Source organism: Jaculus jaculus, chromosome 2 (genome assembly GCF_020740685.1).
Source record: "Jaculus jaculus isolate mJacJac1 chromosome 2, mJacJac1.mat.Y.cur, whole genome shotgun sequence".
Taxonomy (NCBI): domain Eukaryota; kingdom Metazoa; phylum Chordata; class Mammalia; order Rodentia; family Dipodidae; genus Jaculus; species Jaculus jaculus.
The window spans coordinates 195,024,972-195,051,381 of NC_059103.1; the positions used below are offsets into that span (position 1 = coordinate 195,024,972).

The following is a 26,410-nucleotide window of genomic DNA, read 5'->3' on the forward strand; positions in this document are numbered from 1 at the left end:
GTGCTCCATAAATAATGCACCAACTGCCTCGCCTCTCCCAAACTGGCCCCACGGTGACAAGAGGAGCCACTAGGGACAGCTGAGGGAATCTGATAGCACACTGCCACGCCACCCAGGGAACAGAGACAGGCCAGGGACCATGGCTTCAGAACCCACAATGTTAGAAGGGACAGAGAGCTAGGGAGGACTCTCACAAGGAGGATGCTGCTCAGAAAATAGGGACAAGAGTCAAAGGCCTTTGTCTTGCCCAGAAGGGGCCAGAGGCTGGGTGACCAGCCCAGCTAGTTATGGCTGAAGTGAATCCAAGCCACACAGGACTGGACAGATCCTCTGTTCACGAGGATGAGCTGGGCTGGCAGCATGTTCATCGCAGCCCATCAGCACTTTCTAAGCAGTTGCTAGGCACCAGGTATCCATCTGTATCTGTACTTCCAAGCCGTCACTCACGACGTTCATCCCCTGGAGACTTCGCTAAAGCACAGGACTGACTTTGCTGGTTCCGAGCTGGGAGCCCCGAGGGGGTACGTATAGCATGGTGCTGCCGCCGACAGCCGCAGACTCCTTCCTGAGGGGCCCAGCCTCACTGCATTCTCATTCCGTGCTTGCAACAAAGCCTGTGCTCTTATTTCACGTATAAGGAAACTGAGGCCCAAAGAGATTACAGTGATGGGCACAGACTATCTTTTGCCAGATCTTTCTAACCTTGCAGAAGTGGACCCGATTCTGGAGACTCCAAGCAGCCACAGACAAACTCAGTAAGGTCTGAACCCAGTCTGAGGCTTCAGAGCACGACTCAGCCAGTCCCTGGTTCTGCTCTCCATGTGGGGGTCTGCAGAAGCCCACGCAGAGCAGGGGCAAAGGTCCTGAATTACACAACACCCACGCATAACGAGGTGGCCAAGAAAGCTGTACACCACTCTAAAACCAGTCAGGTCACCATGGACAAAGAAAACCCTCTTATGAAGCCAGGTGTGGTGGTACACACCTTTAATCCCAGCACTTAGGAGGCAGAGGTAGGAGAATCGCTATGAGTTCAAGGCCACCCTGAGAATACATAGTGAATTCCAGGTCAGCCTGGGCTAGAGCAAAACCCTATCTTGAAACCTGTCCCTCACAAAAAAAAAAAAAAAAAGCCTGACAGAATAGAATCACACCCAGACATGCAGCTACTGTCACTTGCAGGTGGTTTTTATCTCATTTCCGGTTTCCTCTGGACACTGGAAGTGATCGTCGCAGCATCGCTGGGCTTGCCCCCCCTCGTGTCACGATGCTCCATGCCCAGGGCTGTGGGTAAACATGAGGTACACTCCTTGGTGAGCCCAGCCTCCAAGGAGCTGAAAAGCAGCAAAGAAGCAAAGAGAGGGGTGTGGCTCTTCTGACCCAAGCTGGGCATCTCTGCATTCCTTGCTTTTTCAGTGGGTACGCAATAGAGGGCTAGGGCTCAAGAACACCTGTCAGAGCTTTGTACCCCCAAACCACACCCCCTCACCCGGCCTGCAAGATGAAGGGCCCCTAAGAGCTTCAGATGAAAGGCACTGAGTAAGCCCATCCATCATAATGCCAGTCCTGGGCTTTTATCCTCTGATTGGAGCTTGCCTAATCCACTAATTATCCCTGTCCATCAAGTGAATGACAGCCTTGGGGATAATCAATGGTTGTTTCCTTGCCCACCCACTCTCACACACTTGACTGAATGCACCAGCAATAAATGTCTATGAAAAGGAAGACATACCACAAAAGGTGGTCCCCATCCAGCCGCCCCTTGCAAACTGCTCCATTTGAAATTGTGCCACTCTAATTAAACCAAGGACATCAGCTCTCCTGCTACCAGCCATGCTGGATCTGATGCCCTGGGTGGTTTCTGACATAGCCTCCATTTACAATACAAAAACCTAAACAAATGTCAACTGTATCTTCCAAGTTGCTGTAGATTTTAAGTTGTCACCCAGGTCACGTCCTTTGGTCAATCATGAGCAGCTGCTATCTACTTTAATTTAAATTACAATGAAATAAAATATAACATTTAGTCCCTCAGTGTCCACAACATTGGACACATCTAGAAGTGCTTTCATTGTGCAAAGTTCTGGACAGCATTAGCCACACAAGGCATCTGTGCTAGGTTTACCACATAATCAGGTTTCAAGATTGTTGCAGTCAGCTTTGCTGGCAGAAAACACCCAACCAAGAGAAGCTTGTGGGAGGAAAAGGTTTATTTTGGCTTAAAGAAAAGGAGAAGCTCCATGATGGCAGGGGAAAATGATGGCATGAGCAGAGGGTGAATATCACCCCCTGGCCAACTTCAGATGGACAATAGCAACAGTAGAGTGTGCCAAACACTGGCAAGAGGAAGCTGGCTACAATACCCATAAGCCTGCTGCCTCCAGGGGGCACCAATTCCCAAATTGCCAGCAGCAGATGACCTACCATTCATAACATCTAAGTTTATGGGGGACACCTGAATCAAACTACCACAAAGGTCTGTAAGTTTGCTTGGTTGGTTGGCTGGTTTTTTAAGACAAGGTTCACTATGTAACCCAGGATGGCCTGGAACATGCTACAGAGCCCAGGCTGGAGACCCTATGATCCTCCTGCCTCAGCCTCCTGCATGCTGGGGTTTCAGGCATGGACCAGCACGCCCCGCCCTCTGGATCTTTTCTCTAACCTTTGTAACTCATGTTCTTCATGCTCTACAATTATGTGAAAATGAAACCCTTCTTCATCTCCTCTTTTTCATTCCCAGGTTTCCTGCCCCCTGTCTCAATGCTCAATCTTCTTACTGTTGTGTTTTGTAGTTGTTGTATGAGATACTCCCTCCCACCAAAAGGAGAAGTGTTAAGGGTCTTCCCATGTAGTTTACATCTGCACATGCAGGTGAGGGTCTTCCTATGTAGTTTAAATCTGCATGTGCAGGTGAGGGTCTTCCCGTGTAGCTTAAATCTGCATGTGCAGGTGAGGATCTTCCTGTGTAGCCTACATCTACAAGTGCAGGTGAGGGTCTCCCCGCGTGGTTTACATCTGCACGTGCAGGTGAGGGTCTCCCCGCATGGCTTCTGTCTGCATGTGCAGATGAGGGTCTCCCCGCGTGGTTTACGTCTGCATGTGCAGGTGAGGGTCTCCCCGCATGGCTTCTGTCTGCATGTGCAGATGAGGGTCTCCCCGCGTGGTTTACGTCTGCATGTGCAGGTGAGGGTCTCCCCACATGGTTTACGTCTGCATGTGCAGGTGAGGGTCTCCCCGCGTGGTTTACGTCTGCATGTGCAGGTGAGGGTCTCCCCGCGTGGTTTACGTCTGCACGTGCAGGTGAGGGTCTCCCCGCGTGGTTTACATCTGCAAGTCCATATGTTCAAGGCAGGAACTCCTCAAGCCACCTTCAAGTCCAAGCCAACTTCCTGACCACCATGAGAACAGCCTCGCACATGAAGATGATACCAAGAGTACCAACGACCTTCACAGCACTGCTGGGGCGGGAAGCTGGCACTCTGTTGAGCATGACCCTTCTTACCATACTATTTAGGTATGTATCTTATTTATATACAGAAAGAGAACGCAATTTGCACCGTCAGCCAAGGATCTGCCCTTGTTACTGCATCAACTGCTGCAGAGTCTGCCCTTGACAGTGAGATTGCTCTATGAGCTCCCTGAAGACCAGCTGATCTGAAAACGTGGGAACTCATTATTTAAGAACCCAACAGATAGCCAGGTATGGTGACGCACGCCTTTAATGCCACCACTTGGGAGGCAGAGGTAGGAGGATTACCATGAGTTTGAGACCTGAGACTACAGAGTAAATTCCAGGTCAGCATGTGCTAGAGTGAGACCTTACCTCAAAAACAGGGTGTGGCTGCTTTTCCTAAGAAATTTTCTGCCCAGTTAAGCCTCCCGAGGATAATAAATACCTTCCCCTGGGAACCTCTGCCCCACAGTACAGGAGCCAAAGATTCTGTTCCATTCATTCATTCATTCCTGTCTGTGAACAATCTCAAGATAAGATAATGAACCCAAGCACAACGCCCCACCTCCAGGACCCACACACCCTGTGAATGCACAAGTCTGGTCCCTGAAACTTGACACGCTCATCCACTTCTCTTTCCTGAATGCACCCCTGTCGCGTGCCTGCCTCTACCTCACACGCTTTAATCCCAGCACTGGGGAGGGAGGCAGAGGAAGGTGGATCACTGAGTCTGAGGCCATTCGAAGGACTACATAGTGAATTCTAAGACCCTACCTCAAGGAAAAAAAAAAAAAACACAAAAAGCAGCTTTTGTCATTTAGAGATTAGTCCTTCAAGGGACAACAGAACAAACGCAATGCCCTGGAGAAAACTGTTTTATGCTCACCCTATTCCCTCCCCAGGCAGGTGTGGGAAGGGGCTGCTCTGGCCTGAATGCCCTCTGAAAGATATCCCATTTGGCAAAGACAGTAGCTGGTCCATGACCCAAAGCCCACTGCTAGAAGCCAGGAAAGATGCTCTGGTGGCCAGTGAAGATCCAAAAGTCACAGATGTCCCCAAGAAAGGCTGTTTATTTCTCCAGCGGGGGTGTGGGTGTGTTTCTGCTATCTGACACGTAGCTTTCGTGGACAGCTACATTCAAGAGTCTAAGCATGACTCTGCCATCGACAAGCCCAACCTCAGGTCCACTTATCTCATTGGGTGACCCTGCACAAGTTACTTCACGGCCTGGTTCTGCCTGCCTTCCTTTGTAAACAAGGTGAATGGCCAGTTCGTGCCTCAAAGGACGGTTGTGAGACTGAGTGAAATAATCCGAGGGCTCAGAAGGCGAGCAGCACACAGAGCCCAGCATGGCTTTCCTGTGCAGCATACAGTGGCAGACTTCCTGAGCGGGGCATTTCATGAGCACCTACCAGGCCCAGACACTGCGGGCACTCAGTCCAGTGGGACAGCTGCCTAGGGGACACCAATCCCAAGGCCATGAAGAGCAGATTCTCCAAGAAGAAATGACCAGAGTGGAGCTAACAGGTGGGGGTGCCTCATCCAGCTCTCCAAGGAGAAGAGAAGAAAGGGGGGGGGGAAGCATTCCTCACAGAAGTCACGGCATGACCCCGTTGGTCCACCTGCAGTATGTGCCAGGCATACAGACGATGGGGGAGGAAAAAGAGGGGAGTGCTTTCTTGCCTCATCAGTTCTGCAGGAAGCTTTGGTGGCTCAGGGTGGCCCAAGATCCCACTGCTACCAACTCCTGTGGCAATCCCAGCAAAACCTACTACAGAGAACTAGCCAAGTATTTGCAAAAAGAGCAGATTTCAGGGCCTGGATCTGGATGGCACAACGTTTCTGGGGTAGGGCCTAGGAATCTGCATATTAGCACATCCCCTACAGACACTGCTGCCTCACTAGGAAATCCCCAAAGGGCAAGACTGGAGAACTCTGCCAGAGCCAGGATGCCATGAGTCCTTGGAAGCTGGGGCCTCAGCAATTTCTTGGCGCTCATGTCCACATCTGGCTCCTCCCAAAGTAGCCAGAAGAGGCGCAGGGGCACACGGAACAGAAACAGAGAAGGGCTTGGCTCCACGAGGCTCTGAAAAGTGCACTCTGAGGCTGGAGAGATGGCTTAGTGGTTAAGGTGGTGGCCTGCAAAACCTAAGGGCCAGATTCAATTCCCCAGGACCCATGTAAGCCAGATGCACATAGCGAGGCATGCATGTGGAGTTCATTTGCAATGGCGAGAGGCCCTGGTACACACATTCTCCCATTCTCTCTCTCATAAATAAATAAACAAGCAAGGAAGCAAAATGGGATCGAAACAGGGACGAGTGTGACCCTGGCTTCCCATGCATATGTTCCTCCCTTGCCTGGAATATTCTTCCTCCATGTCCACATAGTCATAAATCATTATTCAAATACCACCTGTAAGACTGTCTCACCTCACTCCCCTGAAAACAAGACATACCCCTTACATCACCCCACTGCATAGGACCCTTCTAGTTTATAGGAGACCTGACGACTCGACTTGCCTGTCACCCTGCTTTCCTAGAAGGCAGGTTCCAAGAGGGCAGGAATTTGTGTCTGTTTTGTCTTATAATTTCCAGCACTTCAGACTGAACCTGTCACCCAGTAGGGTCTCAAATATGTATCCCCAAATGAATAATTACAGATATCACATGACAGTCACTGAAAGTGGCATGGCTCACCTGCTCCAGGAATGGAGAGGCAAGAGAACAGATGCTGTAAGTTTCTAATATAGCACAGGCCTCAAGCCCTTTGTTAACTGGGAGCTCTTGTGAGCCTGTGTACATAACCCACTTTGTAATCAGTGCTTAGGAGTGAATTCTCTCTACTTAATTGAAGTTTCTAGGTTTTCTTCCATTAATTTAAAATTACTTGCATAATCTTTCAGAAGTAATCCCTCATGAAATGTTCTCAAAACATTTGCTAATTTTTTTTAAGAAAAAAAAAAATTTGCCTCCTCAGTGACTTAATTAGGATGTTCCTAATTAAGGCCAGTACAACATCAAAGAGGCCAGGTTCCCTGGGACCCAGGCTCCAAGGGACTCCGTGTCTCTTTCTGGTTGCAGGATGACCTCGGTCCTCCCAGCTGCTGCTCAAGGCTTGGCTGTGGGCTGCTCCTGGCTCGGCTCCCCACTACCTGCTTCCTATTGGGGTGTCTGATGCAATTATTCAGGCCCCAGATCACATCCTGCTGTGGCGCTGGCTTTGAAGGTTCAGTAAACAGTCACTTCAAAACAAAGAGCAACCATTAAACCGAACTCAAAGACTTCCTTAATGGCTATGGCGAGTAAGCCCAGCTGGAAGAGGAGGCCCGGGCCTCTGAAATGAAAGACTGAAATCGAGGTGTCCCTAAGCATGCACCCGCAGCTCCTACTGCCAGGAACTCTGTCCTGTGGGGTGTGACTCTCAAGGAAGGGTGCCTCCACCAAGCAAGCGCATGTCCTGTGGCTGCCAGAACGTGCCCTCACCTTCCCAACGAGAGACCGTGCTGATAAGATTTTGGAGAGGGGGAGTCAAATGCCCAACAACCTCAGGCCAACCTGATCAGTTCTTTCCTTCAATACCACCTTAAAGCAGCTGAGGGGTTGCCCTAGACACAGGTTGCATGTGCCTCCCTGAGTGTGTCACGCTCATCACAGAGTCTGAAAGGAAACCTTGAAGTGCCAAGTGATGACAAGAGGACAGACCCCGAGGCTGATGTCACGCGGCCTGGGCTCAATTCCCAGCTCCGCCTCCCGCTCTCCATGCAGCGTGGGCAGAGGGCTAACCTCCTCGGCACCTCCGTTTCTCCACTTAAAGCAGAATTAGAAGCATTCCTGTAAAGTGGCAATTTCAGCAATCTCTACCTCACGGGGTTGTTGGGAGACTAAATGAGTTTATTTGACGGACACTTTAGCACCCGATAGTACCAGGCAGGGAAATGCTTACTGCGCAGGGAAACCCCACCCTCAGCTTGGGTGTCACCTACACCAAAGGCCTCTGTGACTACTCCACCCCAGATGGAAGTCAGAAGCCCTCCTCAGGAATGCTGATTTCTCTTTCGTTCTTTCTTTTTTTTAGTATTTTCATTTATAAGTAGAGAAAGGGAAGAGAGAGAGAGAGATACAGGATGGGCACACCAGGGTCTCTTGCTGTTGCAAATGAACCCCAGATGCATGTGCCACTTTAAAAGAGTACTAAGGAAGAGTACTGGGCCAGCAGGCTTACAAGGAAGTGCCTTTAACTGTTGAGCCATCTCCTCGGCCTTAAGAACATTAATTTCTTTCTTTCTTTCTTTCTTTCTTTATTTGAGAGAGCAAGAGAGAATGAGGCAGAGAGAGAGGGAGAGACAGAATGGGAGAGCCAGGGCCTCCAGCCACTGCGAAGAGACACATGTGCCACCTTGTGCATCTGGCTTATGTTGGTCCTGGGCAATCAAACTGAGGTCCTTTGGCTTTGTAGGTAAATGCCTTAACCACTAAACCATCTCTCTAGCCCAAGAATACTGATTTCTAGCCGGGTGTGGTGGCGCACGCCTTTAATCCCAGCACTTGAGAGGCAGAGGTAGGAGGATTGCCATGAGTTCAAGGCCACCCTGAGATGACAGAGTTAATTCCAGGTCAGCCTGGACCAGAGTGAGACCCTAAAAAGAATACTGATTTCTGTCACAGTGTGTACCACAACAAATTCTAATTACTTACCGACCTCTCTGGTACAGTGAAGAACTTCAAGGCAAGTAGTAAGACAGACCTGCTCACAAATCTATCTCCACCAGCCTCCAAGGCCAGCACACTGCAGGCACACATCAGTATGTGCAACGTGCATATTGTGTTCTCTCGAGTAATTTGCAAATTCAAAACTGAAAAGTACTACAGGCTTTTTTAATATTTTAATTTGCAAGCAGAGAGAGAGGAGAGAAACAGACAGAAAATGGACAGATCAGGGCTACTAGCTGCTACAAACTCTAGATGCATGTGCCACTTTGTGCATGTGGCTTTACATGGGTACTGGGGAACTGAACCTGGGTTGTTAGGCTTTACAGGCAAACACCCTAACTGCTGAGCCATCTCCCAGAACCCCCAGTGCTGCATTCTTCTTTTCTTCTTCTTCTTTTTTTTTTTTTTTTTTTGAGGGAGGGTCTCACTCTAGCTCAGGCTGACCTGGAATTCACTATGTAGTCTCAGGCTGTCCTTGAACTCACGGAGATCCTCCTACCTCTGCCTCCCGAGTGCTGGGATCACAGGCGTGCGCCACCACGCCCGGCCAGTGCTGCATTCTTGTATGCACTACATTACCCAAGTGAAGAGCATTTGTGTACTTCCTGAAACTTCTGACTGCTGCTACCCTAGGACTCACATATTCTACCCTGCATCCCTGATGCTTGGACCAGAAGGGTTTAGAGTTCAGAGGCTTTGGATGTACACAGGCTTTACCAGACGAGCGTCTCTAATTGGAAAGCTTGACATCTGCAATGTCCAGACACCTGGGACTTTCAAGGTTTCACTGCTGCCTCTCAGAGCTTCAGATTCCAGACCTTGAGCTTTCAGATGAGAGACAATGGGGATGTACCAGAGTCACCTGCGCAGACACCTAAGCACAGTTATTGGGCTTTTATTTCATGTGAAACCTTTGTGTATGCTTACTCTCTTAATCCTCAGCCATTTGAGGAGAGAAATATTGTCCCTCATCCCATTTTACAGACAAGAAAATTGAGGCTAGTGTCTATTTTGAGGGAAACCAATTGTTCTCTGATTAGATTTCAGGCCTGCTCCATGGAAGGGAATTCATGCCTGGTACTGAAAACCTAGTCAAAAGCCTATGGCTGAGGAGGTCATTAACACTAAGGGGAAACTACTATTTTTGACTGACTAAATGGATATATTATGACCATCAAACAGCCCTCTAAACACTTATGTTCATGCCTCTATTTTAATGCTACTCTCACTTCTGGTTGGAGAAGCTTCTCTTTTCAGGTGGTAGTGATCTCTGGAGTGACTCAAAAATGGCCAAAGTACTGAGAAAAAATGACAGTGTCATGTTTGGCACTAAGTGGGACATCTCTATCACACACTTCAAGGCTCTGAGATCACTGCAGAAGAGGTGGCAGAAAGACGGTAAAAGCCAAAGGATGGGGAAGAGTGCTTATAATACTGTCATCCAGACACAAAGTAGCCTTGATATTCATGACCTCTCAGTAGTTGACACTACCTACACAAGACCTGCATAATAGGAGGGGAAAAATGACGACATCAAAATAGAAGAGAGACTAGTGGGAAAGCAGAAGGGACTCAGTGGAGGGGGGACTTGGGTCAGGGAGAAACGGGAGTATTGGGAGCAGATTAGGATCACGGTAAATTGTCAATATTTATGAAAGTTGTCAATAAAAGGTTACAAGAAAAAAAAAATGAGGCTATAGAAAGTGGAATAACTCGCCCAGAATCATGAAACCAGGCAAGGGGCAGAGCATTCAAGCTCAAGGAAACCCACTTTTGAAGTCAAAGTAACAAAAACATGGTAGAACAGAACCTTCTGGAGGACGACCTGGCTCCATGGCACCTGGAAGGATGACAGATTCCACCAGGCAGCAGTGTGGGAGGCCAGGGAGCGTGCGAGGAAGCTGGAGTCCACGTTGAAGAGCACTGACAATTCAGCCAGGGTCAAATCACGGGGGCCCTTGAGCCAGCGGCTCAGGCTGGAGGATGACACTACGTGGACAGGTCAGGAGGAGGAACCCAAACTCTGCCGGGTCTTGGGAAGCCTAAGGACCAAGGTTCAATTCCCCAGGACCCACATAAGCCAGATGCACAAGGTAGCATATGTGTATGGAGTCCGTTTACAGTGGCTAGAAGCCCTGGCATGCCTATTCTTTCTCTCTCTTTCAAATATGTAATAATAATAATAATAATAATAATAATAATGGCCCTGCAAATGATGACCTAACAAAGCAACACTTCCCCTCCTCTGGCCTCAGTCTCTCTAACTGACTTTTCTTTCCACAGCCCATCCTCAGCCAGATTAAACAGACTGGTGGGGCCTGCTAACAGAGAAACAGAATTCAAGCAGGCCCTGCTGGGCCAGATGAAGGTTATAATGAAATCAGGGATGCTTCACTGAGCAAGGAAAAAAAAAAAAACACCTTAGCTTCTTCACTTCCCCAAACCTCGCTACAGGCTCTAAATACAACTCCAGAAAAGGTGGGGCAGCATTTGCCCTGGAAGCAGAGGAGAAAACTACTATGTTGATCATGACTTCCTTGCCAGAGCTACAGGACACAGGGGTCACGGCGGCTGATGCCTGCGTACATGCGCACCAGGCACCATGAGGCCCTTCCCAAGTAACACTTCAGTTCAGATCACAGCATCAGACCCATTTTACAGAAGAGCAAACAGAGGTTCCCAGGGAAGAAGAAACCCCTTGGGAATCCAAGGTCAACAGTAGCTCCAGAATCCAGCGCTTTGGGGGGAGGGGGAGAGCTGTCCAGCAAGAGGCAGAAGGGAAGCAAAGCAGGGACACTTTTATCACTTGTTTAAATCTCTGCAAATTAAGGGCAGCAACCACTAGTCACTCATGGCTATTTCATCTTAAACTAAAAGAATACATTTATTTACTATTTTATTATGTAGGGTCCCATTCTACCCCAGGCTGACCTGGAATTCACTCTGTAGCCCATGCTAGCCTCAAACTCAGAGTGATCTTCCTATCTCATCCTTCCAAGTACAGGTATTAGAGGTGTGAGCTAATAAACACACCTGGTTTTGGTTTGTCAGTTTGATTGTTTAGTTATTTATTGAGACAAGGGCTCATAGTACAGGCTGGCCTAAAACTTGCAATGTAACTAAGGATGACTTTGACGTCCTGATTCCTCTGCTTTTTTTTTTTAATTTTGTTTTAATGTATTTGATTTTATTTGCAAGCAGAGGGAGAGAAAGCGATAAAGAAGAGACAGGGGAAGAATGAGTGTGCCAGGGCCTCTAGCCACTGCAAACGAACTCTAGACGCGTGCACCTCCTTGTGCATCTGGCTTATGTGGGTCCTGGGGGAATCGAACCTGGGTCCTTTGGCTTTGCAGGCAAACATCTTAACCACCAAGCCATCTCCAGCCCTGATTCTCCTGCTTCTAAAAACCTCCCAAATGATGGGATTATAGTGTGTATCACCACACTTGGCCAAAAATAAATAAAATTAGGAATTCAGTTCCTTGGCCACCCTAGATCCCTGTCTGGTAGCTAATGTGTCTGACCATTTCCATACTGCAGAATAGCATATTGTCTATGTCTATTACAGAGCAATAAAATACTGCAAAATATTCTAAAGATGTTTTTGTTGTTGACTTTTATTAAATTTGCTTATTTTAACATTTCATTCTAATTTTTAAAAATATGTTTTTGAAAACAGGTTCTCACATAGCCCGGGCTGGCGTCAAATGCGCTATGCAACTGAAGATGATCTTAAACTTCAAATCCTCCTACCTCCACCCAAATGCCGGGGTGACAGATATACATCTGGTTTACATGTTGCTCGGGATCAAACCGGGGTTTCAGTGTCTGCTAATCCAACACACTACCAACTGAGTATATTCCCCGTCCTCATCATTGTTATTTTGGTGGGTTTTTTTTTGTTTGTTTGTTTGTTTGCTTTTTAGGTAGGATCTTGCTCTAGCTCAGGCTGACCTGCAATTCACTATGTAGCTCAGAGTGGCCTCGAACTCACGGCGATCCTCCTGCCTCTGCCTCTGCCTCCTACTTATTTTAATTTTTAATTATGGTAACGTATGTATTGACTACCCTGAACACAGCTCAGGAAAATCAAGTATACCACACTGTTGTGCAAGCATCCAAAGGAGCTTTTTCTCGGCTAGGATGAGGTAAGAATGTACCATGGGGCCAGGCTTGGTGGCGCACACCTTTAATCCTGGCACTCAGGAGGCAGAGGTAGGAGGATCGCCGTTGAGTTCGAGGCCACCCTGAGAATACAAAGTAAATTCCAGGTCAGCCTGGGCTAGAGCGAAACCCTACCTCAAAAAAACAAAACCAAAAAAAGAATGTACTTCGGGGATTGCTTAGCTGTTAAGGTGCTTGACCACAAAGCCAAAGGACCCAGGTTCAATTTCCCCAGTTCCCACATAAAGTCAAATGCACAAGGTGGCGCATGCATCTGGAGTTCATTTTCAATGGCTAGAGGCCCTGGTGTGCCCATTCTCATTCATATTCTCTCTCTCTCTCTCTCTCTCCCTCTCTCTCTCCCTCTGTGGGATGTGGTGGCACGTACCTTTAATCCCAGCACTCTGGAGGTAGAAGGGTCTCTGAGTTCAAAGCCACCCTCTGACTGCATAGTAAATTCCAGGTCAGCCTGAGCTAGAGCAAGATCCTACCTCGAAAAAACAAAGAAAGAAAAAAAGAATGCACTATGGGAGACCTGAGCTAGAGCAAGATCCTACCTCGAAAAAACAAAGAAAGAAAAAAAGAAAGAAAGAAAGAAAGAAAGAAAGAAAGAAAGAAAGAAAGAAAGAAAGAAAGAAAGAAAGAAAGAAAAGAACGCACTATGGGGGAGCTGAAGATGGCGAAGGGAAACCTGATGACTTGGTGTTGCTCAACCCTGGTTACCTGGGTCACTTTCAAAATCCCAGAATTACTCAAAGCTCCCCTCTGGGAGAAGGCCAGGCTTCCTCTCAAACCTCCAGGCCACTCAGTGGGCCTTTTCTAAACCACACCTCCTCCAGGCCAGACCACTCCTCCAGCTCCTGGAGAGCCCTGTCTGTGGTCAGGACAGGAAGGGAATCCCAGACAATACCTGCCGCCCACCTCTAGCACTGAAGAGTGGTTGAGGCTGAGCAAGCCAATACTTTTACTGCTGTCAATTCTTTGAGGCAAAGAAAGCAAGTAAAAAGACAAACAGTTCAGAAGGCACTCCATTGATTTTTTTTTCCACCCACTTAAGCAAGACAGGAAAAGAAAGGCCACTTAGAAACTAGGACCAAGGCCATCTATGTCAAGAATCAGCACAGGAAGGTTTTCTGGGGAGCCAGTCAACATCTCCAGACACAGCCTGTGAGGGGGTCTACCTCCTCAGCCCAAACTGGAGGGCTATCAGGACATAATTAAATATAGAAAGCTCTTTTATACAGGAGTTTCAGGGCTGGACACAAAATGAGTTCAAGGTAAGGAGTTCGCTTTGAGACGTCATTGAACTTTGGGTGAACCTGGTTAATTCATATGATTATGAGTGTGAGGAGGTGCCAGGTCTGCACGGCAGCCCAGCCTCAGAGATCACAGACTGCAGGCTGTGGCTGGTCAGTGGGGAGATCCCACAGGCTTTCAGTGTGGGCAAGGACAGGCACTGAGGACAAGCTGGAGACTGGCTCCAAGGCTTCCCCACCTCTACATGCACATGCGTGTGTACACACACACACACACACACACACACACACAAACACGGGAAGAACCAAGACTGCTAAGTGGAAGACGGAAAGAAGCTATGATTTCTCCACATATCATAAATTAACCACTTTCAGGCTGAAGAGATGGCTTAGCAGTTAAAGCACTTGCCTGCGAAGCCTGCGGACCCAGGCTCAGTTCCCCAGTACCCACATAAGCCAGATGCACAAGGTAGCGCATGCGTCATTTGCAGGGGCTAGAGGGCCTGGTGTGCCCATTCTCTCTCTCTCGCAAATAAAAACAAAAATACTTTTCAAATAAATTAATTAACCATTTTGCACAGAGGCTAGAGTAGAGAGGCCCCTCAAAGCACCCTGTGCTGTCCTGCTCCTCCAGCCAACGCGGAGAAAACACCCAGATAGGAAGGGGTCTAATGAAGGACACCTGTGGGTGCAGGCAGGTGAAGCACGTCTTCAAGAATCCATTCACACCCCTCCATTCCTCTGGTCCTGAGGCTGGAGCTCTGCAGCCTAAGAGGTCAAGGTCTGAACACCAATTCTGCCTCACCATAAACAAGCTACTGCATGTCCCCGGGCCTCGGGTTTCTCACGTGCAACACGGAGCGGATGAGGGAAGGCATGGAATCACAAACACCAAGTACTTAGCAGCAGGGGCTCCCAAGTCCCCTCCGGCTCACTATTTACCACGTGCAATACACAACAGGCACCTACTATGTGCCGGGTGGCAAGCCAGAGACCATCTCATGCTACCAACTCACAACTGCACAGCGGGTAAAAATAAAGCCACTTCCGGCCACATGGGGCCAGAGGTGAGGAGGAAGGAGCCTGTACCAAGGTCTTCCAGGGTCTTAAAGGTGAGGAACACTACTCTGGAATAGGTTCTGCACTAAGAATGGTTCTGGAGGTTTCTTTTTTGTTTTTATTTTTTTTGTTGTTTATTTTTATTTATTTGAGAGTGACAGACAGACAAAGAAGGGGGGGGGGAATGGGCGCACCAGGGCTTCCAGCCTCTGCAAACAAACTCCAGACGCGTGCGCCCCCTTGTGCATCTGGCTAACGTGGGTCCTGGGGAACCGAGCCTCAAACCGGGGTCCTTAGGCTTCACAGACAAGCACTTAACCACTAAGCCATCTCTCCAGCCCAGTTCTGGAGGTTTCTGATTGTTTTGTAGCACATCCTCAGATGAACCTGCAGTCTGTATACAATTTAAGGGATAAGCGTACCATCAAATACAACAGGCTTCCAGAATGTTCCACCAATTAATTTACTTCATTTGTCTCTCCTACTTGCTACTTAATAAGGCCATATTAGCAATACAATCTGCAAATCTGCATTCAAATGCTCATGGCATAAGCCAGTTCTGGAGAAGGAGCCCAAACTATGTCCTGCCTGATATCCAAACCAGCTATATCTTAATCCGTTCTTTGGCTTTTGTTTTATTTTGTTTGTGAGGGAGATGTATTTGTTTTGCATACGTGTGGGTTTTGGGGACAAGTGTCCTGAGGGCAATTCCAAGAAATAATGGGGAACTCAATGACCTCATTTTTCCATACCAAAGTGGACTCCAAATGGTCTCACTGCTAAGGAAGGAGACTTGCCAGCTCTCACCCTTGCAAAGATGGAAAGAGCCTAGATACAGATGATACATAAAGCATCTAATGGATCAATAGTTTTAACCTTTTCACCCTCCCAAGCATTTCAGCAACCTCAAGTGAGCTAGCCAAATAAACACAGTTTTGGCTATTTCCTTGTTTTCCTAGGCTAAGATGCAAAGGTCAAAGAGCAAGCAAGCTGAAAAATGTCCCCTGCTTAGGTGAAATGCAAATGTAACTGGAAATGCGGACATCCTAGCAGAATTTGGTGGCTCCAACACAGCCCATGCACAATAAATACTGCAGGAAGGGTACCCGTTACCCCACTAATGTGAATGCTCAATCAGGCCAAGGCCAAACTCAGTCTACCTTCCGTGCAGAACACACCATGACCTAGGAACAATCTCCTCTCTCCACTTGGGGCTCTATGAATTGTAGAATTCTAAAACAAAACGATTTTGGGGGACGGAAGAAATGGCTTATAGGCTGGAGAGTTGGCAAAGCCTAACGACCCAGGTTTGGTTCCCCAGGGCGCATACATCTGGAGTTTGTTTCCAGGAGCTGGAGGCCCTAGTGTGCCCATTGTCTCTCTTCTCTCTCTGCTTGCAAATAAACAAACCAAAAAAGATTGGGGGCTGGGCATAGTGGCATACACCTTTAATCTTGCACTCAGGAGGCAGAGAGAGGTAAGAGGGCTGTGAGTTCGAGACCACCCTGAAAGTACATAATGGATTCCAGATCTGCCTGGGATAGAGCAAGAGCCTACCTCAAATAACTAAAAAAAAATAATAATAATAATAATAATTTTTTTTTTTTAGTTAAGGCCAGGCATGGTGGTGCACGCCTTTAATCCTAGAACTTGGGAGGCAGAAGTAGGAGGATTGTCATGAGTTCAAGACCACCCTGAGAATACATAGTAAATTCCAGGTCAGCCTGAGCTAGAGTGAGACCCTACCTCAAAAAAAAAAAAAAAATTAGAAAAAAGATAACAAAAGATTTGAGGCATCAAACAAGTCCTAAACAATTAGATTAAATAGGAGGCATATTAGGCTTTTTCCACAGAAACACTCAGAACAAAAAAAAATGACTTCTTTCCAAACAAGGACAAGATGATTCACACTTTGAAACCCCCCAAAAAAGGATCTCATAATAGAAGAGGCCCAAGCACCCAGCAGCTCCCTACCCCTCCGGCCAAGCACCTACACCCAGCAGCTCTCTGCTGCTGAGTTTATGACATCTTCACTCTGCCTTCTTCTCCCATGGGCCCAAGATGAGGAAGCTATAAAACCCTGGCCAAACACAACCATTTGCCAAGAGAAAAACCAACGTGAGGCCCATCTGTCCTTTACAGGAACTCTGCTTGTCCTGCCTTTGTGTGGCTGTCACCATTTATACACAACAACTTACTCGCTTCCCTCAGAGTACCTGGTCACTGGCTGGGGCCTCGGTTGGGTTTTTATTACCTTTCTAGACAAAAGTTATTTTGAAGCATGCCAAGGAAGACTGTCTCCCTTCCCCTGGAGAGACTGAAGCCCTTTTCCTCAAGGCAAGCTGCCGCATTGTACCACCATTATCTGTCTATAACCCTCAGCCTGGGAAGGAAAGGCAGGGCCTAGCAAAAGGCCTCGATAAACACCAAGGAAGACTCTTCTGAAAGGAACCCCACATTGGCTAAAAGGGAAAAAATTAGCCCTAAGCTTATTGGTTAAAGGCTTGCCTGCAAAGCGTAAAGACCCAAGTTTTATTCCCTAATACCCACATAAGCCAGATGCACAAGATGGGATATAAGTCTGGAGTCTGCAGTGGCTGGAGGCCCTGGCGCACCCATTCCCTCTCTTTGTTCTTTTCTTCTCTTTCTCTCTCTCTCAAATAAATGAATAAATATTTTTTTAAAAAAATGAGCTCTCTGGGCTGGAGAGATGGCTTAGCGGTTAAGGTGCTTGCTTGCAAAGCTTAAGGACCCAGGTTCAACTCCCCAGAACCCACATATGCCAAACATCTGGAGGTCGATTACAGTGGCTATAAACCTTGGCATGCCAATTCTCTCTCTAATCAATTAAAAAAAAATTATTTTAAAGAGCCCTAAGTCAGTACAGAGCACAGAACCAGCTTCCCACAATCCTGATCTCATCAGTGAAGGAAAATATGACTGTGCTTTCAAACTACTCAAAGATTTCTATGGAATTCAATAAGTCTCTTTAGCTGGGGACAGAGGATACTGATGGCAAAAGGATTGGGGGCGGCAGGGAGAAAGGAACAAGGCCTCTATTCTGCCCAGCACAGGTGCTGGTAACAGGACACCTGGCTAAAGCGACGCGCGTGGCGTGGGGCTCGGGACACTCAGGTGCGATGGAGCATGTGTTGGTTTGGCCATATTACATAAGCTCGAACCCAGGGCAAAGGGCCCCTGCAGCAGGCCCATTCCGCTCCTGATGTGTTTGCTGATGCTTGAGCAACAACGGCAAGGGAAACGTCGGAATTTTAACATCAGTATTTCTAAAAAATAAAAGTTAATTATTAAAAGAAAACAACTATCCCCAGGGTGAGTGATCCTCAAGTTTAGCCAAAAAGTCTCCTGGTCTTAAAAGAAGCTCCCAAAACATCGCCTTAAAGGTCTAGAAGTAACAACATTCATCTGTTTACTGTACTGTAGCCCATCCTGCCCAGGACTTGGGCAGCAGCCAGAGATTCAAGGACCTTCTGAACCGTCATTTCTAGACCACTGTTCCCCCAGATAAGCCAACGCAGCCCTTCCTCCAAGCAACATGAAAAGCTCGTCTCCCCTTTCCCTTTGGGACCAACTCACACCAGGCGACTTGAGGGTGATTTACGTGGATGGCAGAGACGACCGCCAGTAAGTGATTTTGCATAGCACCATTCATTAGCGACCACCTCTGCAGCAGGGTGGATCAGAGGGGGAAAACACCAGGCTTCCTCTCATCGAGGAATCAATAAGTTTTTTAACAGCTGCTGCTTGTTTTCCATGGCGCTCAATCCCAATGGAAGCCAAATGAGGGATGCTTCCACACCCTACCCCTGAAGAAGGTGAAATGGCCTGCCAGCCCAGGTCTGAGGCAGTGGAGGAAGAACACATAAAGAATTCGCCCCAGAGGGGATATGGTGGAGAGTGGAATTTCAAAAGGGAAAGTGGGGGGAGGGAGGGAATTACCATGGGATATTGTTTACAATTATGGAAGTTGGCAATAAAAATATATATTTTTTAAATTTTGCTCCAGCTTTTTAAATTTAATTTCTTTATTTGAGAGAAAGAGACAAAGAGAGCAGGCACACCAAGGCCTCCAGCCACTGCAAATGAACTCCAGACACATGTGCCACTTTGTGCATCTGGCTTTACGTGGATACTGGAGAATCGAACTCTGGTCCTTAGGCTTTGCAGTGCTGAGCCATCTCTCCAGGCCCCTCCTTGGCTTTTCTGTCTTAAGGTTCTTTCCTGTAGAAACTGGATGGATGGCACCAGAGCTGGAAATTACTCCATTTTCTCTTCTCCTTTTATCTCCTAAGAGGAAACTGACTTCCTTCCTGCACTGCTGTACACTGTGAGGAATCAAATGCTATTTATTAAACCATTTTTCTTATCCTTTTTCTTGCTCTAGTTTCTAAGGAAATTGCCTAAAGAACAATGCCAAGATGGTATTCCAAATGTCAAAGCAAACAGAAAGGAGACCAGAAACATAATAAACTGGTAATGGGAGTTTACAAGAAAGAAACAAACAAGGACAAACAGGTCGTTAGAAAGTCAGCTGATTCAAGACATTAAAAACTGACTTTTCTAACTGGCAACTCCATGCATCTGCATATTATTTTCTACTTATCCTACCCATAGGGTCATATTTCATTTGTTTTTACTTCCTTTTAAAAACATCATTGCCTTCCAACCCATGGAAGTCACTTAAGAAGAAAACTCCCTTAAAACACTTAGTTGTCTTATGAAGCTGGACACCTGCCTCTTTATTCCTGATGCCTCCACTCCCAAAATCCAAAGCATAATGTAATCAGACTTCCTCTGCACCTTGCTTTTGATAGCTTCTGCTGCCAAACAAAAATAAACAAAAAATCTAAAATAAATGTCTTCCCCCGGGTTGCTGAACAAACCTACCAAAGTCAAAGAAACTCTAGATTCAGCACTGGTGGGGCTTTAAATAAGAGGTCTTTAAACCGAAACCCTGAGGAAGAGGGATGAGGATCCACTTTAGCACCTACTAATGTCTGGGCAGAGTCCAGTGCCAGCAGCCAGATGGTAGGTGGAAAGCAGCCCACACTTGGAGAAGGGCTACCTTCTCAAAAAGGCTTTGGGTTCAAACTACTGACTGGGAAGGACCAAGTCCCAATTCTGGATTAAAGAACAAAGAGAGGAAATACCAGAGGTGATTACTACAGTAAGCAGACCAGTTAGCTCTCCGGATTCCTTATTCTATCCAGGCACTGGAAACTTCATTATCTCCTCCACAAAACACCAGCGGCTAGCTTTACCAACCCATCTCAAATTCCTCCTCTGCACATCAGAATATATAGGTGTGCCTCAAACCGTATCTTGCTGGACTCCAAGGTAGGTGGAATTTAAATCAACATTAAGTACCAGAGTCCAAGGAGAGGTACCAATCTTTGTTCAAAAGAGCACGTCAATAATTCCATGTGGATGGGGGCAAAGGAATGAAAGGGGCTGTCTTTGAAGAGAGACTAATCCCATCTAATTCCAAGTGACTGGATTAGAGGCATTCCTGGGTGAGTAGGCTCTGGCTACCAGATTAGGCTACACGAATGTCAATTTCTGACAAAAGGAACCACATCCGTAGGATTTTAAAATGGACAAGAGCAAGAGGAGGCACCTTGGCAAAGTTCACCCTGGGTGAGGTGGCAGTTGGTTCTAAAAAGGGGAGGCAGGCGTGACAGCTGAGCATTCCTTCCCCAAAGTCCATGTGAAGGCCAGAACCCCCTCCAAACCTTACACTTCATCAGACAAAAGCTTTCCCCAGGCGCCAGGCAGCGGCTGAAGAGGGGCTGTCCACACCCACTCGCCAGCACAGCTTTCTAAACCTGCCCACTCTTTTGGAAGCGAGCTTTTAATTAAACACCACCTCCCCGGATCTGTTGAGGCAGACTGGGGCTGGCCTCGATCCAAAGAGAAGCTCCCTAAATAAATACACTTAAAAAAATAAAATCCCCCTCTCCCTCCACCCTACCCCCGCCACCACTCCCAATTCCCACCTTCAGCCAGCTCATGGGGCTGGTTCTATTTCCTATGGATAGTAACACAAGCCCTGGTCTACCTGACTTCACCAGAAAACCCACATTGGAGGCTCAGGGTTATCTCCAGTCCCACCCTTTGCAGGAAAAAGCCAGGGTGTAGTTCCCCGCCCCCAGCACACACGCACACGCACGCGCGCGCGCGCACACGCGCACTCACAATCCTTCCTAGGGAAAGAAGAGTGGGGTGTGAATGTGTATTTGAGAGGTTGGGATATAGTTTTTTTTTGGGGGGGGGGAATCCCAATCTTGCCTTCAGGTCAAGAACCTCTCAGCTTAAGGGCCCACGCCAAGGCTAGCCTGGGAACTTGTGCACCGCGCCCCCCCCGGGGAGGGTCGAGGGATGCACACCCTCCCCAGCTTTGGAACCAGACTAATTAAGAACTAATTTGTCCACATCGCCCCACTCCAGGTAGACCTGAAAAGCCAAGGAGGGAAGAAGCCTGCCTGCCTGCCGGGGCTTCCTCCCCCCACCCACCCCACACCCCGCAGCCAGGCAGAGCCCCTGCTCGCTCCCCAGCACCGCACCGCGCCAAGCACCCCACCCCAGCCCAGGGAATCAGGTGTCCTCGCCGACGGCCAGCCTCGGGGGTTGCAGACACCCGGCCCGGGGACAGACAATGGAAAACTTGGAGCTGGAGCAGGGCGGCGGGGTGGGGGGTCCCCAAATCCCCCAAAGGAACAAGATGGAGCCGCGCCCCCCCCCCCCGGGGTAATGAACCAGAGGTTGGTGTGGTGGCCAGGGACAGGGGAGGAATCTCTCCCTGTAGCTCCAGGGGAAGTCACCCACCCACCCAAGGGACCCAGCCAAGCCCGGAGCGGCGTTGACACCCGGCCCTCGGGAGCTCCCGCAGGTGGCCGGCGGGCGGCCCCAGCGCCGGGGCCGGGCTGGAGGGAGGGGAAGCCCCGCGGCGAGGTCCGTCCGCAGCCGCGCCCCCCCGCGTCCCCGGCGTCCTACCTTCATGTCGCTGATGATGGTCTGGAAGAGGCCTCCGAGCGCGCCGCATTCCTTCTCTATCACAGCCTCCATTTTCCCGGCGCCGGCGGGGACACGACTCGCTCCTCGGGGCCGCTGGGGCTTGGCTGCGCGCGGGAGAGCCGGGCTCGCTCACCCGGGGAAGAAGAGCGACCCGCCGCCGACGGCGCTGCGGAGAGCTCGGGGATGCCCGCGGCCGGCGGCGCACGGCCCCAAATAACCACGATTCAAAAAAAAAAAAAAAAGAAAAAAAAAAAGGCAAACACCCCAACCGCTCCGTAGGGGGGTGGGGAGGGCGGTGATTTGCCTACATGCAGCTCTCGGCTCCCGACCTCACTAACGTCCGGAGAAAGCTGACAATCAAGCCACCACGGGTGCCCAGGACGGAAACGGGAAAGCCCATCTTGATGCACAAAAAGACGCCCGCTGACCCGGGGCCAGCGCCATTGGAGAGGGAAAAAAAAAAAAAATTAAAGAAAGATGTTTCGAATGTAATATTTATTTTTCTGAAATTTAAAAAAAAAAAAAAAACACGGCTCAGCGGCCGACGACCATCTCGTCTGCTCGCGGCACCGGGATCTGTTGCTCGCAGCCGCGGCCGCCGCCTCCTTTTCACTCGTGCGCGCCTGGCCCCGCGCTCGCTGGCGGAGCTCCCGGGGACGTTCCCGGAGCGCACGCGCGCGCGCTCGCGCCCTCGCTCGCGGCCCGGCGGCTCTGTCGCGGGAGCGAGGCGAGGGCGCGCGCGCGCGGCCGGGCGTGAGTGCGTGCGTGCGTGTGCCGTGCGCGCGCGGGGGGGGGCGGGGGCAGGGGCGGGCGGAGTTCGGGGGCGCGCGCGCGCCGGGGAAGCGCGTGCGGCGCCTGCGGCGGAGAGGAGCTGGCGAGCCAGCCGCGCGGGAGGGCGGTGCGTTCGCGTCCGGGACGCGCAGAACACGCCCTCGTGCTCCCGCGGCCGGTGGCCGCGTGCACCCCGCAGGTCAGCACCGGGCCTGGAGAACGCCCACTCTGTCTGGCGAACGGCCCACCAGGGGCTGCGAACGTCCGGAACCGAGGTGGCACCGCCGTCCTCGGGGGACTTTGCAAGGGGCCACGCGTGGCCCTGCGCCCCTCACCTAAAGGGCGCTCAGTGGGGCGGCAGAGCTGCAGCTGCCGCCGCAGCCTTCTCCGGAGAGGCCCATGCGCCGATGTCAGGACTGTAACGCCGAGTCACGATTGCAAATAGCCAGATGCATAATTAAGGAGAGTTCGGGACGGGGGGCGGGGGTGTAGCCTGCTTTGGGATGCAGAGTTCGATAAAGTTGCAGGATGCTGGGAAAGTGCATTGATCTGCTGTTGCAAGATGTACGCAGAGGACATCCGAGCTCCTGTCCTCCTACTCATCAGTCTGCAGAGATTGCTGACTGTGTGCCTTGAAAGTTAATGTTTTTCAGGCCTGCTGAGGGCACTGAGTGTTGCTGTAAATCGCAGCAACAAGCAAAAAGGACCAAGGGCCTAGGTGGACTTGGATCCTTAGGGTCCATGTTCTCCACACCAACCGCTAACTCCACAGCCAAAGCAGCACTCATTCTGATTATGTCAGGGTCCTGTGGGGGAGTCAAAAGAGCAACTTGAAAACAATACATAGCTTACTTTTAACCTTTATGTACCCGAAGCACTAAACACTAGCAAAATGGGCCCAGGGTGGGGGATTGATAAACTATGCAAAAATGTTGTATTCAGTCTTGTGCACCATTGCCTCAGGTTTTGCTTTGCTTTTTTATTTTTTATTTTTTTTTTCTTTTTGAGGTTAAGTTTTCACTCTAGCCCAGGCTGACCTGGAACTCACTGTTGTTCCAGCCTGGTCTCGAACTCACAGAGATCCTCCTATCTTTGCCTTCCTCCTAAATGCTGGGATTATGCCCAGTTTTGTTTGTTTTGAGACAGGGTCTTACTGTAGCCCCAGGTTGGCCTTGAGCTCTTGGTTCCTCCTGCCTCAGTCTCCAGAGTGCTGGGCTTACCCTGCCTAGCTTCTCCACTGGCTCAATTTAATTAGAAAGGCTTGCTTTGAACACTGCCTGGTCTGAGGGCTGTATGGAGCTGTGTTTCAGCCGCAGAAGGTCATCTTCTTGTGTCACTCTGCCTAACTCAGCTGCCCTTCTCTTCCCAACAATCTACCCCAAGTCACTAGGAGAGGTGACACCTTCTGAAAGTAACTGATCTCTTAGGCAAGCCAGCTGGATGCTGTCCCCAAGGGCATTGGATGTCATATGTCTCAGCCTCACCAGTAACTGCCTGACCCATGGTATTGTCTCATCATTGTCATTATTATGATTTTAATGCTGTTGGTATTCTGATGATCTAAATGACCACTTGGAGATTACCTGGCTCAAACTTCAGTTTACAATCTGTGAGCCCTCTGGCCTTGGATAAGTGACCTAAGCCCTCTGGGCTTCAGTTTCCTCATCATAAATAGGGCTGGTGGTGGCATTTACCTGATTGGGCTGTTTTGAGCATCACATAAGCTAATACCTGGTATGTGGTGATCAGGCATTCAAGAAGCCTTCAACAAAAGTAGAAGTCAAGGGGCTGGAGAGATGGCTTAGCGGTTAAGAGGCTTGCCTGTGAAGCCTAAAGATTCTCCAGGTCCCACATAAGGCACATGCGTCTGGAGTTCGTTTGCAGTGGTTAGTGCACAGTCTCTCTCTCCTTCCCTCTGTCTCAAATAAATAAATGAAAATAAGGTAGAAGTCATGCTATCTTACATGGGAATGCTGGTCTACTGTGTGCAGGCTACGTCACATGTAGGCTGTCATTTCCACTCCTGGACTCCAACCCTGGCTTTCTGACTGCATATCTTGGGTCTCCCTTCCACCCAGCCTCCACAACCTTGGGATGAAAGGCCTCTGTCTTAGCTCAAAAAAAAAAATGCGATTTGGCTTTCCTGCCACGTGTCCCAAAGCACACCTCTCTTGTAACAACTCTCCTTTGTAACAACACTCATTTTCCTCCTGTCTCATGAGGGCATAGACACCCAGAAACTGTGTGAAAGGGAAAGTTTCCCCTCAGGCAGAAAATATCCAGAGAGGGAAATGACACCACCCCAACATTTCTGTGTTTGTTTGTTGCTCAAGACAGAGTCTCAGTGTAGCTCAGGCAGGCCTTGAATTCTCAGCAGTCCTCCTGCCTCTACATTCCAACTGCTGGTATTACAGGCATTAATCACCACACACGGCTTTTGGCATTTATTTCTTTTTTGGTGTTTTCAAGTAGGGTCTCACTCTAACCCTGGGCTGACCTGGAACTCACTGTATGGCCTCAGGCTGGCCTTGATCTCCTGGTGATCCTCTTACCTAACCCTCCCAAGTACTGGGATCAAAGGCTTGCACCACCACGCCGAGCTGGCTTTTGGCAATCTTAATAAAGACTGGGATGAGGTTCCTGAGCAGAGCAGTGCGTGAGAAGGAGAATGCCAAGGTCAGATTTACACTCTACATTCTGTTCCCGTATTTGAACGTCCTTCTTCTATCTCTCCCCTTCCTTCAAAACGTCACTCACTGGGCAGACAATAAAGTCTAACTGACAGGCAGCTCCTCCAAGAAGTATTCACTTCTTGTTACTTGTCTTTAAAAAAAATAAAATAAGCCGGGCGTGGTGGCATGCGCCTTTAATCCCAGCACTTGGGAGGCAGAGGTAGGAGGATCACAGTGAGATCGGGGCCACCCTGAGACTCCATAGTGAATTGTAGGTCAGCCTGAGCTAGAGTGAGTGAGACCCTACCTCAAAAAACCAAAAATTAATTAATTAATTAAAATAAAATAAAATAAGGCCGGGCGTGGTGGCGCAACGCCTTAAATTCCAGCACTTGGGAGGCATAGGTAGGAGGATTGCCGTGAGTTCAAGGCCACCCTGAGACTACATAGTGAATTCTAGCCCCGCCTGGACTAGAGCGAGACTCTACCTTGAGAAACAAAAACAAAACAACACAGAAGTGGATGATATCCCCAAGGAACAACACCTGAAATTGAATGTTCTTAATGCTGAGGATTGAACCCAAATCCTTATACAGCATTGTTTGTAAGAACCAGAGGAATTTCAACCCCCGTGGCCTGGAGCAGACATGGCTCTGAGTCTACATCATTTTCTCCCGTGGAGCCAGCCATTCCACCGGCCATTCCAAGGGTGAGTATAAACATTAGGCATGCTACTTAGCGCTACATGAGTGCAGCAGGAATTCTCATCCCTGAGGGCCCTGCCCAGTGGGTCTTCAAACTTGGCAGTGCACTGGAAGCTAGGGAGGAATTTTTATTTTATTATGTTATTTATTTATTTATTTTTTGGTGTTCCAAGGTAGGGTCTCACTCTAGCTCAGGCTGACCTGGAATTCACAATGGAGTCTCAGGGTGGCCTCGAACACTTCGTGATCCTCCTACTTCTGCCTCCCGAGTGCTGGGATTAAAGGCGTGTACCACTACGCCCAGAGAGAATGCGCAAGCCAGGGCCTCCAGCCACTGCAAACGAACTCCAGATGCATGTACCTCCTTGTGCATCTGGCTTACGTGTGTCCTGGATAGTTGAACCAGGAACCTTTGGCTTTGCAGGCAAGTGCCTTAGCCACTAAGCAATCTCTCCAACCCATTTTATTTTATTTTATTTGGTCATTCGAAGTAGGGTCTCTAGAAGACCAGGCTGACCTGGATTTCACTATGTAGTCTCAGGCTGAACTCAAACTCACAGCGATCCTCCTACCTCTGCCTCTCAAA

The 26,410-nt window shown here is 49.0% G+C and overlaps 1 protein-coding gene across 7 annotated transcripts in view; it reads right to left on the reverse strand.

Moving 5' to 3' along the window:
- The window catches only part of Mtss1 (MTSS I-BAR domain containing 1), a 170,958-nt gene extending 148,796 nt beyond the window's left edge, over positions 1-22,162 (reverse strand). For 3 of the 7 annotated variants that reach the window (XM_045143048.1, XM_004661347.3, XM_045143047.1), the window contains exon 1: positions 21,657-22,161. In XM_045143048.1, coding sequence (XP_044998983.1) covers positions 21,657-21,728 — 72 coding nt within the window. In that variant the 5' untranslated portion in view covers positions 21,729-22,161. Of the gene's footprint in view, positions 1-21,656 lie in introns of all 7 variants that reach the window. The other 4 variants (XM_045143049.1, XM_004661348.3, XM_045143046.1 and 1 more) reach the window with 3 other exon arrangements.
- Between the last annotated feature and the right edge of the window lie 4,248 nt (positions 22,163-26,410).